This window comes from Camelina sativa, chromosome 5, assembly GCF_030686135.1.
Source record: "Camelina sativa cultivar CO46 ecotype springtype chromosome 5, ASM3068613v1".
NCBI lineage: Eukaryota > Viridiplantae > Streptophyta > Magnoliopsida > Brassicales > Brassicaceae > Camelina > Camelina sativa.
The window spans coordinates 23,431,917-23,447,099 of NC_141884.1; the positions used below are offsets into that span (position 1 = coordinate 23,431,917).

At 38.7% G+C, this 15,183-nt stretch overlaps 1 protein-coding gene across 2 annotated transcripts; it reads left to right on the forward strand.

The window, feature by feature from the left end:
- Positions 1 to 1,131: 1,131 nt before the first annotated feature.
- LOC104789416 (protein SABRE) lies at positions 1,132 to 14,878 on the forward strand. 2 transcript variants are annotated; one of them, XM_087450641.1, is made up of 23 exons: positions 1,132 to 1,602; positions 1,758 to 1,869; positions 2,470 to 2,736; positions 2,831 to 3,093; positions 3,297 to 3,516; positions 3,623 to 3,793; positions 3,891 to 3,968; positions 4,662 to 4,913; positions 5,188 to 7,296; positions 7,804 to 9,637; positions 9,762 to 9,859; positions 10,119 to 10,475; positions 11,008 to 11,126; positions 11,355 to 11,601; positions 11,795 to 12,019; positions 12,225 to 12,364; positions 12,660 to 12,732; positions 12,906 to 13,007; positions 13,101 to 13,280; positions 13,380 to 13,697; positions 13,780 to 13,947; positions 14,036 to 14,396; positions 14,621 to 14,878. In XM_087450641.1, exons 1-23 carry the CDS (start codon positions 1,532 to 1,534, stop codon positions 14,728 to 14,730), a joined length of 7,875 nt encoding a protein of 2,624 aa, XP_087306767.1. In that variant the 5' UTR covers positions 1,132 to 1,531; the 3' UTR covers positions 14,731 to 14,878. The 2 variants fall into 2 exon arrangements, with proteins under 2 accessions (XP_087306767.1, XP_087306768.1); XM_087450642.1 differs by having other exon boundaries at positions 1,233 to 1,602; positions 3,302 to 3,516.
- The last annotated feature ends 305 nt before the right edge of the window (positions 14,879 to 15,183 follow it).

Consider the following 15,183-nt stretch of genomic DNA (forward strand, 5'->3'; position numbering starts at 1 on the left):
GTTAGTCGCTATTTGGTCGTAAACACAGTTTATACGACTAATAGTGTAGTCGCTAACCGACTGTTTTCTTGTAGTGTTAGTGGGTCCCATGTCCACTTCCTGTCAATGGGCCCACCTACCTAATGGACCTCACGTCCTGTCACTAGGCCTGTGAACTCATCCATATCCGACAGTCGATTTGCTACGTACAAGAGAATTTAAAGACTTGTTTACCGTCCCTACAAATCACCATATCATATATTCCTGTGTTTTGTCCTCACTCGCACAGTTCCGACAATCACTTCCAGAAGGTCAGCAATACTGAGACTGCTCCAACTCAAGCACGCTTAACTCTATAATTCTCTCAAGACCCTTGACGGAAAAGATAGGTGCACTTTGGTAGCATATGTGGCCAAATCAATTCTTTGAAACCTCTACGCAAACCGGGGTGTCACAAGTAAATTTAGAATTGACATGTATTGACACCTTACCGATAAAATTGATATGCGTCACAATCTTGTTAATGAGTAACTTTGAAATCATATTTTATATAATAAGATGTTATGCATCATAGATGTATAATTTGATATATATAAAAAATTATATATTTAAATTTTAAAAATAAAAAAATAAAATAAGATAGTTAAATTTATAATTTATAACAATATAATTTTGGAACATCTCCTACCTTATTACATAAAAAGAAAATAGCACAATTAGGAAAATAATTGAACTTCAAAATTCAGAACAATATAATTTCTCTGTTTCTAATTAAATTCGATTGGTAACACAAAATGTTACGATAATTAAGTAAATAAAAAAATGGTTAACAATACAGAAAATAATAGTTATATATATATATATATATATATTTTCATATTTTTGAAATTTTGATACCGTTTCATGATTGATAAAAAAATACTACCAAGGATTTTTAATTTAAACTAAACCTTTTTACTTTAATTAAAGTTTTTTTTGATGAGAAAGAAGAACAATGAAAATTCAATGAAAGATAAAAATGACTAGAAGAGTCCTAAAAGCTAAAAACAGGTTTGTAGCTCTCTGACCTCTATGATCCGACTCCCCAAGCGACACAGTTGTAAATTTACTCCCCTTCCTTTACTAACTACTACAAAAACAAAAAGACATCTCAAACGTCTTTTACCCAATAAAACCACCGAGTTTACGCTACACCTCCCCACACCAGATCCTAACCTTACTCCATCGACCATCGTCGCCAGTCACACATGGTCATCCATCAGACCAGCCAAACAGTCTCTCTCTCTCCTTCTTAGCTCTCTCTTTCTCTCTCTAGCGATCACACTCCCAGAAACCTCGCGGATCGGATCTTTCTTCTATGGAGGAAGCTCTCTAGTCTCACAATTTTGACTGATTTTGAAACGGTTAGGGTTTATTCTCTCGGACTTGGGAACTGTGATGGTGTTTTGCTCGGAAATCGTTTGTTTTAGTGCCGACGGTGGGTGAGAGAATTAGTTAATTTATCCGGCGGAGTTAGTTTCTCTCTCTCTCTCTGCTGCGGCGGTGGTGGAATATGGCTGCTTCACCTGCGAAGTTCTTCTTCGGGTTTCTAATTGTTTCCATCGTTTTGTGGATGATCTTCATGTGAGTTCTTCTCTTCCTGCTCGAGTTGTTTTTGGTCGTTGATCTTAGTTCTATTGATGAAACAAGTTCAAATCGAAGTGTTTCCAATTCATTATATGATAATTTACTTGATCTAGTGGTGCAAATCGTGGCTTATAGTTCCAATTTTCGTGCAGACTTTGTTCCAGGTTGTTTGCCTGGATGCTTAGTAGAGTTCTAGGAGCATCTGTTGTGTTCCGTATTGGCGGTTGGAAATGCCTTAAGGATGTTGTGGTGAAGTTTAAGAAGGTGAGCACTGTGTACTTGACCTGAACTTTTTATTTGTTAAGGGAGGGAAGAGAAGACTTAAGAGTGTTTTTGCTGTCGCTGAGAAAGAATGTGTCTGTAGAGGCTTGAGAATAAGATCAGTGTAGTGGATGTTGTGTTTTTGCTGTAGCTAAGAGAGAATGTTTCTGTCGAAGCCTGAATCAGATATATGTAGATGTTGTTTCTTTGTTGTAGCTGAGATAGAATGTTTTCTTAGAAGCTCGATTCAGATCAATGTAGTGAATATAATCAGATCAATGTAGTGAATTTAGAAGCTTAAACCAGATCAATGTAATGGATTATGGATGTAGTGTTTTTTCTGTAGCTGAGAGTTCTGTAGAAGCTTGAATCAGAGAAATGTAGTGGATTGCACCTTTCCTTTTTACATTTCACTTTCTTGGGATTGGTACTATAGTCATCTTGGTTTTAAATAGTGCCATTTAAAACCCAGGTAGTCATATCATTTTTACATGATTGATTGTGTTCTACTGGCCACTGGAACAATAGTTCTTTGCCAATAGTTTCTTCGACAACAAAGTTTATCTCAAGGAATGATTTTCTGCTGATTTGAGTGTTTTCCAGGGTGCCATTGAGTCGGTGTCTGCTAGTGAAATTAAACTAAGCTTACGCCAGTCCTTGGTCAAACTTGGCGTTGGTTTTCTTTCTAGAGATCCAAAAGTGCAAGTCTTGGTATCTGATCTTGAAGTTGTGATGAGGTCCTCAACTTCAACGACAAATTTACAGAAAGCTAAAAGTCAGAAATCTCGAACTTCAGGCAGGGGAAAGTGGATGGTGGTGGCTAATGTTGCAAGGTTTCTTTCACTTTCTATCGCAGATATGGTTGTGAAGGTAATTTATTTGAGTCCAAATTCTAGATGGAACTTTAATTTCTCTTGAATAGGGACTTCTCTGGAAACCACTTTCTTACCTATGTGAAATGCAGACTCGAAAGGTGATTGTGGAAGTCAAGGAGCTGAAGTTGGATATAAATAAGGATGGTGGGACAAAGCCAAATCTATATGTTAAGCTAAATGTTCTGCCAATTCTGGTTCATTTATGTGAATCACGCATAATTTCTGATCAGTCATCTAATGTAAGCTTTGAAAGTTGTACTTCCCCCCAAGCATCTTCGGCCTCTCCAGACAGATCCTCTGCTGCTTTATTTTGTGATGAACTCTCTCTTTCTTCCGAGTTTGGACACGACAGGTACCGTCACTGGTATCTGATTTTTAAGTGAAGTAAATCCTCCTTAACTGGATGAGTTTTGTCGACGGTTTTAGGAAATTTATTTCACTGTCTAGAATTCTTTGTGACTTTATAGATGGCTGTGCCCTTATGTTACAGACAATAAATCTATATTGAAACAGTGGTTTGCTCACTGTTAGTACTTCTTGTTCTTCTGAATTTAGGGCAGTAGGTATTGTTGTACGAAATGTGGAAGTTATATCTGGTGATGTGATTCTGAATTTTGACGAGGATTCATTTCCCAAGAGCAAACAATCATCTGCTCCAGTTCATTCAGATGAAGCTAGAGCGTCAGCTACTGTTGCCTCATTTGCCAAGAAACCCCATAAAGAGAATCAGCTGTTGGCAGCTCTTGCAAAGTATTCTCCGTCGTTTCCTGATAAGGTCAGGTTGGCTTAATGGAAAGTGACTTGACTCTTTTCTTTGTGTAGTTTTGTAACTTTAGAAGAATTCATCCAAGATCTACTGACAGTTTGGTAATACCGAGCAGGTTTCCTTCAGTTTACCCAAACTGGATGTCAGATGTGTGAATCGAGAACATGATCTTCTTGCTGAGAATAACATCACAGGAATTCATCTAAGAAGTGTTAAATCAAAATCTTTTGAAGACACAGGGGAGAGTACACGTCTTGATGTTCAGATGGAACTCAGTGAGATTCATGTATGCTCGTGTGATGGAAATTTTTCAGATATTTGATTGCCAAAAATTATTATTTACTATATCTGTGCTGATGCTATGGTCTCGTGGTTCTTTGCAGTTTTTTAAGGAAGCTGAGGCATCTATTCTGGAGATAATGAAAGTTGATGTGGTCTCTTTCATCTACATCCCAATTCAGGTTTGAAAGCCATGACATTATATTTCTATATTTCAAGGTTCTCTAAATTTGACTCAATACTCTGCCTTGTGATAAAAGATGCCTATTTATTTGTGTCTTAACAACTGAATTTCGATTGACACGCGTCCTGCTGTGCAGTATTTTTTTGTCTGTTCTTTCATCATTGTGTGACTTTTTATATGAGTGCTCATCATCAATAAGGTTTTCAGTAGCTCCAGTTTAATTTCCAGTACCGATGCCGGAACTGTTGCTGGATACATCGGAAGTACATATGTTTTTGAAGAGTTTATCTCTCCTGCTTATCAGCTTTTAAATTTTTATTCCAAATATTCCCTTGTACGTTTTTGACTAAGGAAAGCACCTTACCATTTCATAACAGAGAGAAGTGTTTTCCGATTTGTTATTTGTCGTGTATTTTCTGCAGAGTGGAGTTTAATTTAAATGATTTTTCTCTGCTACTCAGATTTCTGTTTGTAGTTTTACTTCTCGATTTGCCTATGAGTTCATGGGCTCTTTTAGTTCTTGCTTGACATTGGTAACAGTAGTTCAATCGCCAAATATTCCTGCATGATATGCATTTATGTAGAACAGACAGTATGCTATGTTGGTATGCATCAGATTAAGATTTATTTTTCTAAACTATGTAAGTTTATGTTGATACATATTATCTTGATGGCTACCTTCTCTTTTCAGCCAGTTCTGCCTGTTCGAGCTGAAGTTGATATAAAGCTAGGAGGTACCCGATGCAATCTATTCATTTCTAGACTACAGCCATGGTTGCGCCTTCATTTCTTAAGAAAGAAAAAACTGGTGCTGCAAGAAAAAGCTCACACACTTGAGAAAACAAAAGCTGCTGATATGAAGGCCATCATGTGGACAGGCACAGTTTCAGCCCCGGAGATGACGGTTATGCTATATGGTATTGATGATTCGCCTATGTATCATGTAAGTAACCTTTTCCATGTATATCTGTAGTGGTTGAACATGAATCAAACGGTATCGTGCTGCATCCCATTATGGGCATCTTGTGCTAGTTATTATCCGACGTAATTAGGTTAATTTTAGACTTCATACATTAACTGAACTTTATCTGTAGTTATGAGATAGGGCGATAAACCTTCAGATGCTTGATTGTTGAGTTCTTAATTTTGTTGTGCAACATATAAAATGGCTTACTAAATGCTAAACAGTATTTTATTCTCGGTGTTTTTATATGCAGTTTTGTTCGCAGTCTTCACATGTGTTTGCAAATAACATCTCAAGTCTGGGCACATCAGTTCATGTTGAACTTGGTGAATTGAATCTGCATTTGGCAGATGAGTACCAAGAATGCTTTAAAGAACACCTTTTCGGAATAGAGCCAAACTCTGGTTCATTGATGCATATAGCAAAGATTAGCTTGGATTGGGGAAGGAGAGATAGGACATCATCTGACGAGGTTGGTTTCAGAAGTAAATTGGTACTCTCAGTAGATGTGACCGGAATGGGTATCTATTTATCTTTCAAGCGTGTTGAATCTATCATAACAAATGCTATGACCTTCAACGTTCTCTTTAAGACATTATCTGTTGCTGGCAAAAAGACAAATAAGACTGGTGGAGTGCAACCATCCAAAGCATCTGGGAAAGGAACTGGGCTTGTAAACCTCAATCTAGAACGTTGCTGTGTAAATTTCTGTGATGATACAGGATTGGATAATACTATCATTGACGATCCTAAATCTGTCAATTATGGATCCCAAGGTGGTCGGGTTTCATTTAGATCACTGGCTGACGGCACACCACGCACTGCGAGCATTCTGTCTACTGCTCCTGAAGCTTGTAAAAGACTGAAGTACTCAGTCTCTCTTGAAATATCACAGTTTAGCGTTTGTCTCAACAAGGATAAACGCTCAACCCAAGTGGAACTTGAAAGAGCAAAATCCATCTACCAGGAGTATCTGGAGGAGCATAAGCCTTGTTCGAATGTCACATTGTTTGATATGCACAATGCGAAGCTTGTACGTCGATCTGGTGGTCTTAATGAAATTGATGTCTGTTCTCTCTTCAGTGCTACTCATATTTCACTGGGTTGGGAACCTGACGTCCATCTATCTTTTTATGAACTGTTTTTGCGGTTGAGATCCCTGGTGTATGCACAGAGGCATAATGGACCTGAAAGCGGGTGCGATAAAGGCATCTCTAGTGTGAAAGATGGTGGCCCGAGTGAAAAAACAAATCAGTCCAGTTCTGTTGACAAGCAGAAGAAAAAGGAATCTATGTTTGCTATTGATGTGGAAACGTTGACTATATCAGCTGAGGTAGGAGATGGGGTGGAGGTTACGTTGGAGGCACAATCAATTTTTTCTGAGAATGCCTGTATAGGAGTGCTTCTTGAGGGGCTTATGCTTGCTTTCAATGGATCTCGAGTATTTAAAACTACAAGAATGCAAATATCAAGAATCCCTACTGCTTCTTTGAATTTGTCTGATTCAGTCCCTGTAATGACAGGTGGTCCGTGGGACTGGGTTGTACAAGGGCTTGACATGCATATTTGTATGCCATACAAACTACAGTTGCGTGCTATAGATGATTCAATTGAAGAGATGTTGCGAGGCTTGAAACTTATATCTGCAGCAAAAGGAAGATATATTTTATCAAGAAAGAGAGAAAGCTCAAAGCCTAAGAAATCTGGTCCAAAATTTGGCCGCATAAGATTCTGCATACGCAGACTTACTGCAGATATTGAGGAAGAACCAATTCAGGGTTGGCTTGATGAACACTATCAGCTGGTGAAGAAAGAAGCCTGCGAGTTGGCTGTCCGATTGAAATTCCTTGAAGATCTTATACACAAAGCTAGTCAGGCTCCTAAAGGTGCAGAAACAAGTGATGCTTCAGATGAAAGAAGGATGTTTTTTGATGGGGTTGAAATTGATGTCGAGGATCCTTTAGCTATTAACAAAGTGAAGGAGGAGATTCATAAACGGTCGTTTCAATCGTATTATCAGGCATGCCAAGGTTTAGCTCCCTCAGAGGGTTCAGGTGCCTGTAGGGAAGGATTCCAGGCAGGTTTTAAGCCAAGTGCTACTAGAACCTCTCTTCTTTCTGTTTGTGCCACAGATTTTGATTTAAGCTTGACGGCAGTTCATGGTGGTGATGCTGGTTTGATAGAAGTCTTGAAGAAGCTTGATCCTATTTGTCAAGAAAACGATATACCCTTTTCACGCTTATATGGAAGCAATGTCTACTTGAATACTGGATGCTTGGTTGTTCAGTTAAGGAATTACACACTTCCTCTCCTCTCTGGCACTTCTGGCAAATGTGAAGGTCGTATAGTACTGGCTCAGCAGGTATTATTATTTTTGTGTTATCCTTTCCCATGCCGTCTCTATATTGTGTATTACTTCTCTTTTGTGATTGATTTTTGTTGTTAATGTTTTTTTCTGTGATTATTTTGTTTATTCTAGAGCATAGTAATGGTAGTAGCTGATTTATTTTCTGGGACCTTTAGTTTTAATGGTCTGCTCCAGTACGATATATTTCTGAAATCCAACAAATTTAGTGGTTTCGGGTTGTTTCCATCCCCAGAAGATTTGTTTCTCACTTCATTCTCAATCTAAGTAAGAGATCAATATTCTTTTCTTGTCGTCCAATGCATGCTTGTTTGGATTATTATTCTTTTTTGCACGCTAGACAAGTTCTCGTAGATCTGTAGTTGTGCATTTGTATGTAGCTGGGATTGCATATAGATGTAGTATTTTAGTTCATCGTCACAGTGATTTTACTAGCACAATGGAATGCCTGTTGTTATCAGTTGACTGATTATTTAACTGCTTGTAATTGTTTTTTTAAACTAGGCAACATGTTTTCAGCCACAAATTTCCCAAGACGTCTTTGTAGGAAGATGGAGAAAAGTGCGAATGTTCCGGTCAGCCAGTGGCACAACTCCACCGTTGAAGACTTACTCAGATCTGCGTATACACTTTGAACAAGGAGAAGTTTCCTTTGGGGTTGGATATGAACCAGCTTTTGCTGACATTAGCTATGCCTTCACAGTGGCTCTTCGTAGAGCTAATCTGAGTCATAGGAATCCAGGTATGGCACAGGTTGTCAAAAAAGAACGAAGCTTACCCTGGTGGGATGACATGAGAAACTACGTTCATGGCAATATTACTTTGTCTTTTTCTGAATCAAATTGGTCTGTTCTTGCTACAACGGATCCATATGAGAGTCTTGACAAACTTCAAATTGTGACTGGTCCTATTGAACTTCAGCAGTCAGATGGTCGTGTATTTGTCAATGCTAAAGACTTTAAGATAAAATTGAGCAGTCTAGAGAGTTTGATTAGTCGACATTCCTTAAAAGTTCCAGTCGATGCCTCTAAAGCTGCATTTATTGAAGCTCCAGATTTTAATCTTGAAGTTACAATGGACTGGGATTGTGAGTCTGGGAATTCTTTGAATCATTATCTATATGCATTTCCAGCTGAAGGAAAGCCTCGTGAGAAGGTCTTTGATCCCTTCAGATCAACATCACTCTCGCTTCGGTGGAATTTCTCACTTAGACCCGAAAAATTCCATCAGTCTTCCTCAGGTACTGAGAACCCAACAGACGTTGGAACTGTCTACACTTCGGAAGACAAGCCTGACAGCATACCTCTTGCACCACCAGTTATGAATCTTGGAGCTCATGATTTGGCATGGATACTTAAGTTTTGGGGTATGAATTACTATCCTCCACACAAGTTACGTTCTTTCTCCAGATGGCCTAGGTTTGGAGTCGCAAGAGCTGCAAGGTCGGGAAATTTATCTATGGATAAGGTAATGACGGAATTTATGCTCCGTGTAGATGCCACTCCTTCCCTGATAAAGTACATGCCTTGGGATTCTGATGACCCTGCCAAAGGATTGACCTTTAACATGGCAAAGCTAAAATACGAATTATGCTATAGTCGCGGGAAGCAAAAGTATACATTTGAATGCAAGCGGGATGCACTTGACCTTGTATATCAGGGTCTGGACCTTCATGTGCCTAAGGCTTTTATTAACAAAGATGAGCATCCATGCATTCCAGGAAGTGTTCAGTTTTTGAGAAAAAGTACTCAGAATGCTTTGATAGACAGAGTACCCTCTGGGAAGGACCATAAGAGGGATGAGAAGCATCGCGATGAAGGGTTTTTATTGTCTTCTGATTATTTTACAATCAGAAGGCAGGCTCCAAAAGCAGATCCTGAAAGACTGTTGGCATGGCAAGAGGCTGGACGAAGAAATCTTGAGATGACGTATGTGCGGTCTGAGTTTGAGAATGGAAGTGAAAGTGATGAACACATACGATCAGATCCTAGTGATGATGACGGATACAATGTTGTCATTGCTGACAATTGTCAGCGGGTCTTTGTTTATGGCCTCAAACTCTTGTGGACGATAGAGAACAGGAATGCTGTTTGGTCTTTTGTTGGTGGAATTTCAAAAGCATTTGAACCTCCTAAACCTTCTCCTTCTCGTCAGTATACACAGAGGAAGCTTCATGAAGAGAACCAAAAGGATTCCTGTCCCGAAACGCATCAAGGGGAAATGTCGAGATCTTCTGCAAGCCCTGGAAGAAATCTCCCTTCTCAGCCTATGGAGATGGCTAAACCTCCTTCATCACCGTCACACTCGTTGAAAATAGAGAAATCAGATGACAGAGTTGGTATGTCTTGTTTCCTTTCAATGTCTGTTATCTATCTTGTTACTCAAACTTTATCAAATTACTGGAATTTCTTAATATAATGAATTTCTAAAAAGATTAGCATTTGACCTGGATGTATGAACAGGTATAGTTGAGACCATTGAATCTGAGGAAGAAGGAACTCGTCACTTCATGGTGAATGTCATTGAGCCACAGTTTAATCTTCACTCAGAAGATGCTAATGTAAGTATTTACTGATGCATAAGAATGCACATTTAATACCCACTTTAGAGCGTTTCAACACTATGGTTCTTGGGTGATTAAGTTTACCAAGCTCGCATTCAAACTTCTCTTGGCATGTGTTATAGCTGTGCACTGTAAATTTATATTATTTGTACAAGCTACATGGTAAATCTTGTTAATAAACAAAATTGTCTTTGTGTCTTGGGTTTAAAAAGTAGTGTACTGACTTGTTGGCAAACATTACTTTGATGGATACCAGGGTCGCTTTCTGCTAGCTGCTGTCAGTGGTCGTGTTCTTGCACGATCATTTCATTCCGTTATGCGTGTTGGTGTGGAAGTGATTGAGCAGGCTCTTGGCAGTGGAAGTGTCCAAATTCCAGATAGTAGTCCTGAAATGACATGGACACGGATGGAAGTTTCTGTAATGTTAGAGCATGTGCAAGCCCATGTTGCTCCTACTGATGTTGATCCAGGTGCTGGATTGCAGTGGCTCCCGAAAATTCGCAGAAACTCCCCAAAAGTGAAGCGTACTGGGGCTCTACTTGAAAGAGTTTTCATGCCTTGTGACATGTATTTCCGGTATACTAGACACAAAGGTGGAACCCCTGATCTAAAGGTAACACCAATTCCTTATAGTGTTTTTTGGTCAGAATTTCATTATATCGTCTCCAGAGACATGTTTCGTCGCTTTCTTGTGCATAGGAGAACAGTTATAGTTGCTCGTTGATAGTGCAACAGTTATAGGAGAATTCTGAAACATGTCATATTCTGCATTGGATCATGGAAGGAGATGAAATGTCTCAACAAAAAAAAAAAGTCTCTACACTTTCATGATAATACAACACCATATACTGGAAATTGGTGTACATTTTAAATTCTTTGAAGTGGGAGTGGTGTTCTCTTTATGCCATGTGTAGCAATTTAACTTCACATTTACTGATTGAAGATCTTCTCATATAGACTAGTACAATTCTATGAACGACTGAATTTCTGTTGGCTGTCAGGAGTAATTCAGTCAATTTACACATGTGATTGATACCTTCATGTCTCTGGGCAAATATGTTTCTTTTGTTTCAGGGTCTAATCAGAGACTTAACCTCACTATTAATTTCTTTTAAGTAATTTAATTCTTATTTATACGTTTGCAGGTGAAACCACTAAAAGAGCTCACTTTTAATTCACACAATATAATAGCTACAATGACATCTCGGCAATTCCAAGTTATGCTGGATGTGTTGACAAACCTTCTCTTTGCAAGGCTTCCAAAGTGAGTATTGAACCTGAATAATATTATAGGGGCCCACATTTTTCATGTCAATATTCTGCATTTTCTCTTGTTTCTTGCTGTAACTAGCCTTAAATAAACATATGTGATATTTTGAATCCATACCCCCTTCAGTTCGCTGATGATTAGGGCTAAACTTCAAATACATTTTCTTCTGTGTCTATTTTTCAAACATGTCCTAGCATTAAGGAGATCCGTTTTATGATTCAGGCCTAGGAAAAGTAGTCTCCAATGTCCCACTGAAGATGAAGATGTTGAAGAGGAGGCTGATGAGGTAGTTCCATACGGAGTTGAAGAAGTAGAACTTGCAAAAATCAACCTTGAAGAGAAAGAGCGAGAACGAAAGTTGCTTCTTGATGATATTAGAAAATTGTCACATTGTTCTGACAATACGGATGACACACATATGGAAAGGGAAGGTGAATTGTGGATGATTAGTACCAGAAGATCCATTCTGGTAAGACTCCAGGGAAAGAAGTTTGCTTGATGATTCATTGGTTACTGCTTCAACTTGTTTCATTAACTAGTGTTAGCTGTGCATGCAACTATTCGATTACAGTTTCTGGTCATCCTAAGCATCAGCATTATGTTTCTGTTCTTGATGTTGACTATATAAAGTTGATGTTGCAATTTCTGCTGGTCTGTTTTAGGTGCAAGGATTAAAAAAAGAGCTCACATATGCACAAAAGTCTAGAAAGGCGGCTTCTGCATCTTTAAGAATGGCGTTGCAAAAGGCTGCACAGCTGCGAATAATGGAGAAGGAGAAGAACAAAAGCCCATCATATGCTATGTGTATTTCCTTGCAAATAAATAAGGTTGTTTGGAGCATGCTTGTAGATGGTAAATCCTTTGCTGAGGCAGAGATAAATGACTTGGTACGTAATGCCTCTAAAGTGATAGCATCAAAAGAATCTTGTTCTATTATTCACTTACTGTTTACTCTTTAGAATATGGAATGATGAGAAATTTGCTTACAATCTTTCCTTAGTTTACTTAATTTATCACTGTCTTGGTCTGTTGGATGTATGCAGCCTGTTTAAATTTAAAGGCGTACATATTAAATTGGGTTTGTTCATGCAGATATATGACTTTGATCGGGACTACAAAGACATTGGTGTTGCTCGATTCACCACCAAGTACTTTGTTGTTAGGAACTGTCTACCCAACGCAAAGTCAGATATGCTCTTATCAGCATGGAATCCTCCACCTGAATGGGGAAAGTAAGTTTTCTTTACATCTTCTCCACAGCGCCTGTTTTGTTTTCCATGGACCATACTACGTACTTTGCACTTTGCTTTTGGATTTTCATACAATAGTATATATTAAGGATCTTATTTAGTGTGACGTGACTCTTCTTTACTTTATAAACATTATTTTATGCTGGTTCTGACTTTGGGAGTGTGATTCCTTTTTATTTCCACATATCTTATAGTTGACTAAAGCCACTTAACTCTTGTATCAGTTCTGATAAGTTGAAGCTGAATTTCATTAGGAGTGATGTAATTTTATTTACAGGAAAGTTATGCTACGTGTGGATGCAAAGCAGGGAGCGCCAAAAGATGGCCATTATCCACTTGAGCTTTTCCATGTAAGTTTCCTCTTTCAACACTCTGTTACTGGGTTTGCAAATTTACAAAAGACCCAACGGGACCAGTAGAATTAATTATCAGTAAATTTTATATGACTGTTTTACATCTTTTAACTGAGCTATATTTCTTTTCTTGTGTTAAATATGTCTGATAATCGCTGCAAATCTTGTAGGTGGAGATTTATCCTCTCAGAATCCATTTGACAGAGACAATGTACAGAATGATGTGGGAATATTTCTTCCCAGAGGAAGAGCAGGATTCACAAAGGCGACAGGTCAGATATAACATCCTAATTGCGCCTACAGATGAAAATCTGATTGAAGTAAGTTTATATGAATGCTTTTTGGGTTAATTTTGTGTCCTGCAGGAAGTTTGGAAAATTTCGACGACAGCTGGTTCAAAACGTGTAAAAAAAGGGTTGGCAGGTCATGAATCTTCTGGAACAACTAGCCACGCCTTAAGGGATGTTGAAGCATCTCGAGTTAGTTCTGCAGCTCTCTCTTCTACTGCGATTGTGCAGTCACAAACCAATGCAGACTCTGTCCAAGTAGGCTTTAACCATAGTCTGAATTTAAATTTCTTCTCTATTATTATTCTTCTTTTTTTTTTTTTTTTTTTTCTGATTTTACTTGCATTCTCTTTGCAGAAATCCAATATCCTAAGCCTCAGGTCTAGCACTGGCGGTTCAGCTCAGGAGTTGAGAAGAACATCTTCTTTCGATAGGAGCTGGGAAGAAAATGTGGCAGAATCCGTAGCTAATGAACTCGTTCTACAGGCTCACTCTTGCACAGTGTCATCTTCCATTGAACAACAGGAGGATTCCTCTAAACAGAAGGCCAAAGAGATGAAAACTGTCAAGTCTGGCCGCTCTTCTCATGAAGAAAAGAAGGCTGGGAAATCACACGAGGAGAAGAAATCTAGGCCTAGAAAGATGATGGAGTTTCACAATATTAAAATTAGTCAGGTAAGTAAGCTAATTTCTAAACCACTTTAAATAAAGGTCAGAAATTGGTTTGCTTTAACTAGTTTAAATAATTTCAACTTAGGTGGAGCTTCTAGTTACCTATGAGGGCTCAAGATTTGTTGTTAACGACCTCAAATTGTTGATGGATACATTTCATCGTGTTGAGTTTACCGGGACTTGGAGAAGGCTTTTTTCCCGAGTTAAGAAGCACATCATTTGGGGAGTATTGAAGTCAGTTACTGGAATGCAGGTCAGAAATGTCTTGCGTGAATGAATATTTAGGTTATGGGGACAAAGATAAGCAAGCTAATTAGTTCTCTTTCCATTCAAACTTTCAGGGGAAGAAATTCAAAGACAAGTCACATAACAATCGCGAGTCTACTGACAATGACCTGAATCTAAGTGACAATGATCAAACTGGGAAACCTGATCAACAACAAGTCACATGGTTCAAGCGTCAAAGTGATGGAGCAGGCGATGGTTTTGTTACTTCTATTCGAGGACTATTCAATACCCAAAGGCGCAAGGCTAAAGCATTCGTCTTGAGAACTATGAGAGGTGAAGCAGAGAATGACTTCCACGGGGATTGGAGTGACAGTGATGTAGAATTCTCTCCTTTTGCTCGGCAACTAACTATAACAAAAGCTAAGAAACTCATCAGACGGCACACTAAGAAATTCCGTCCAAGATCTCAAAGAGGTAACTAGAAACGCTCTTAACCCTACTTAGCTGTTCCCAGTCAGTAACCACTGATTCCTATAGATAGTATACGTATAAGAACTTTTCAAGAAAGTGACCTCCTTGATAAATTCAATCTTCTAATTTGATAGATAAAAGATTCTTGTGAAACAGTCACATTGGCAATTTTATTGTCAGCCAAAAGTTCATTAACTCAGCTTTTTCATTTGTTTTTTTCTTCTTAGGTTCAACATCTCAGCAAAGGGAATCACTTCCATCATCTCCAAGAGAGACCACTGCATTTGAAAGTGGCTATTCAAGCGGATCTTCACCATACGAAGATTTTCGCGATTAGAAACACGTTCTGACCAAATTTTGTTATCCCGGGTAATATAGGAGAAGGAAAAAAAGTAAATTAAGAGAGAGAGAGACATCAACAATATTGTACAGACGTTGGTATATCGGAATATAAATTAAAACCACAGGTCACTTGTTCAATCAAATCTTTCCATTTACTTCCGAGTTTACAAAACGTAGGCCCTTCTTGGAGGCGTATCAGAGTCGCAGAGACAGCTTTGATTTCATACTAAGGCTAAGGCATAATAAGATGGCTGTTGGGAACTTCACTGGCGTGGAATCACAGCGACAGGGGATCACCATTCCAGCGACAGAGATGAAAGTGGGATGGAGGGATATAAACTCCTAGTATGTCCCTAACACAGTCATCACTGCGACATGTTACCGACTATGTCGTCGTGTGCGCCTTGGCAGCTTAAGTGCAAGAGAAAAGCTTCATGCCCAGGTCTTT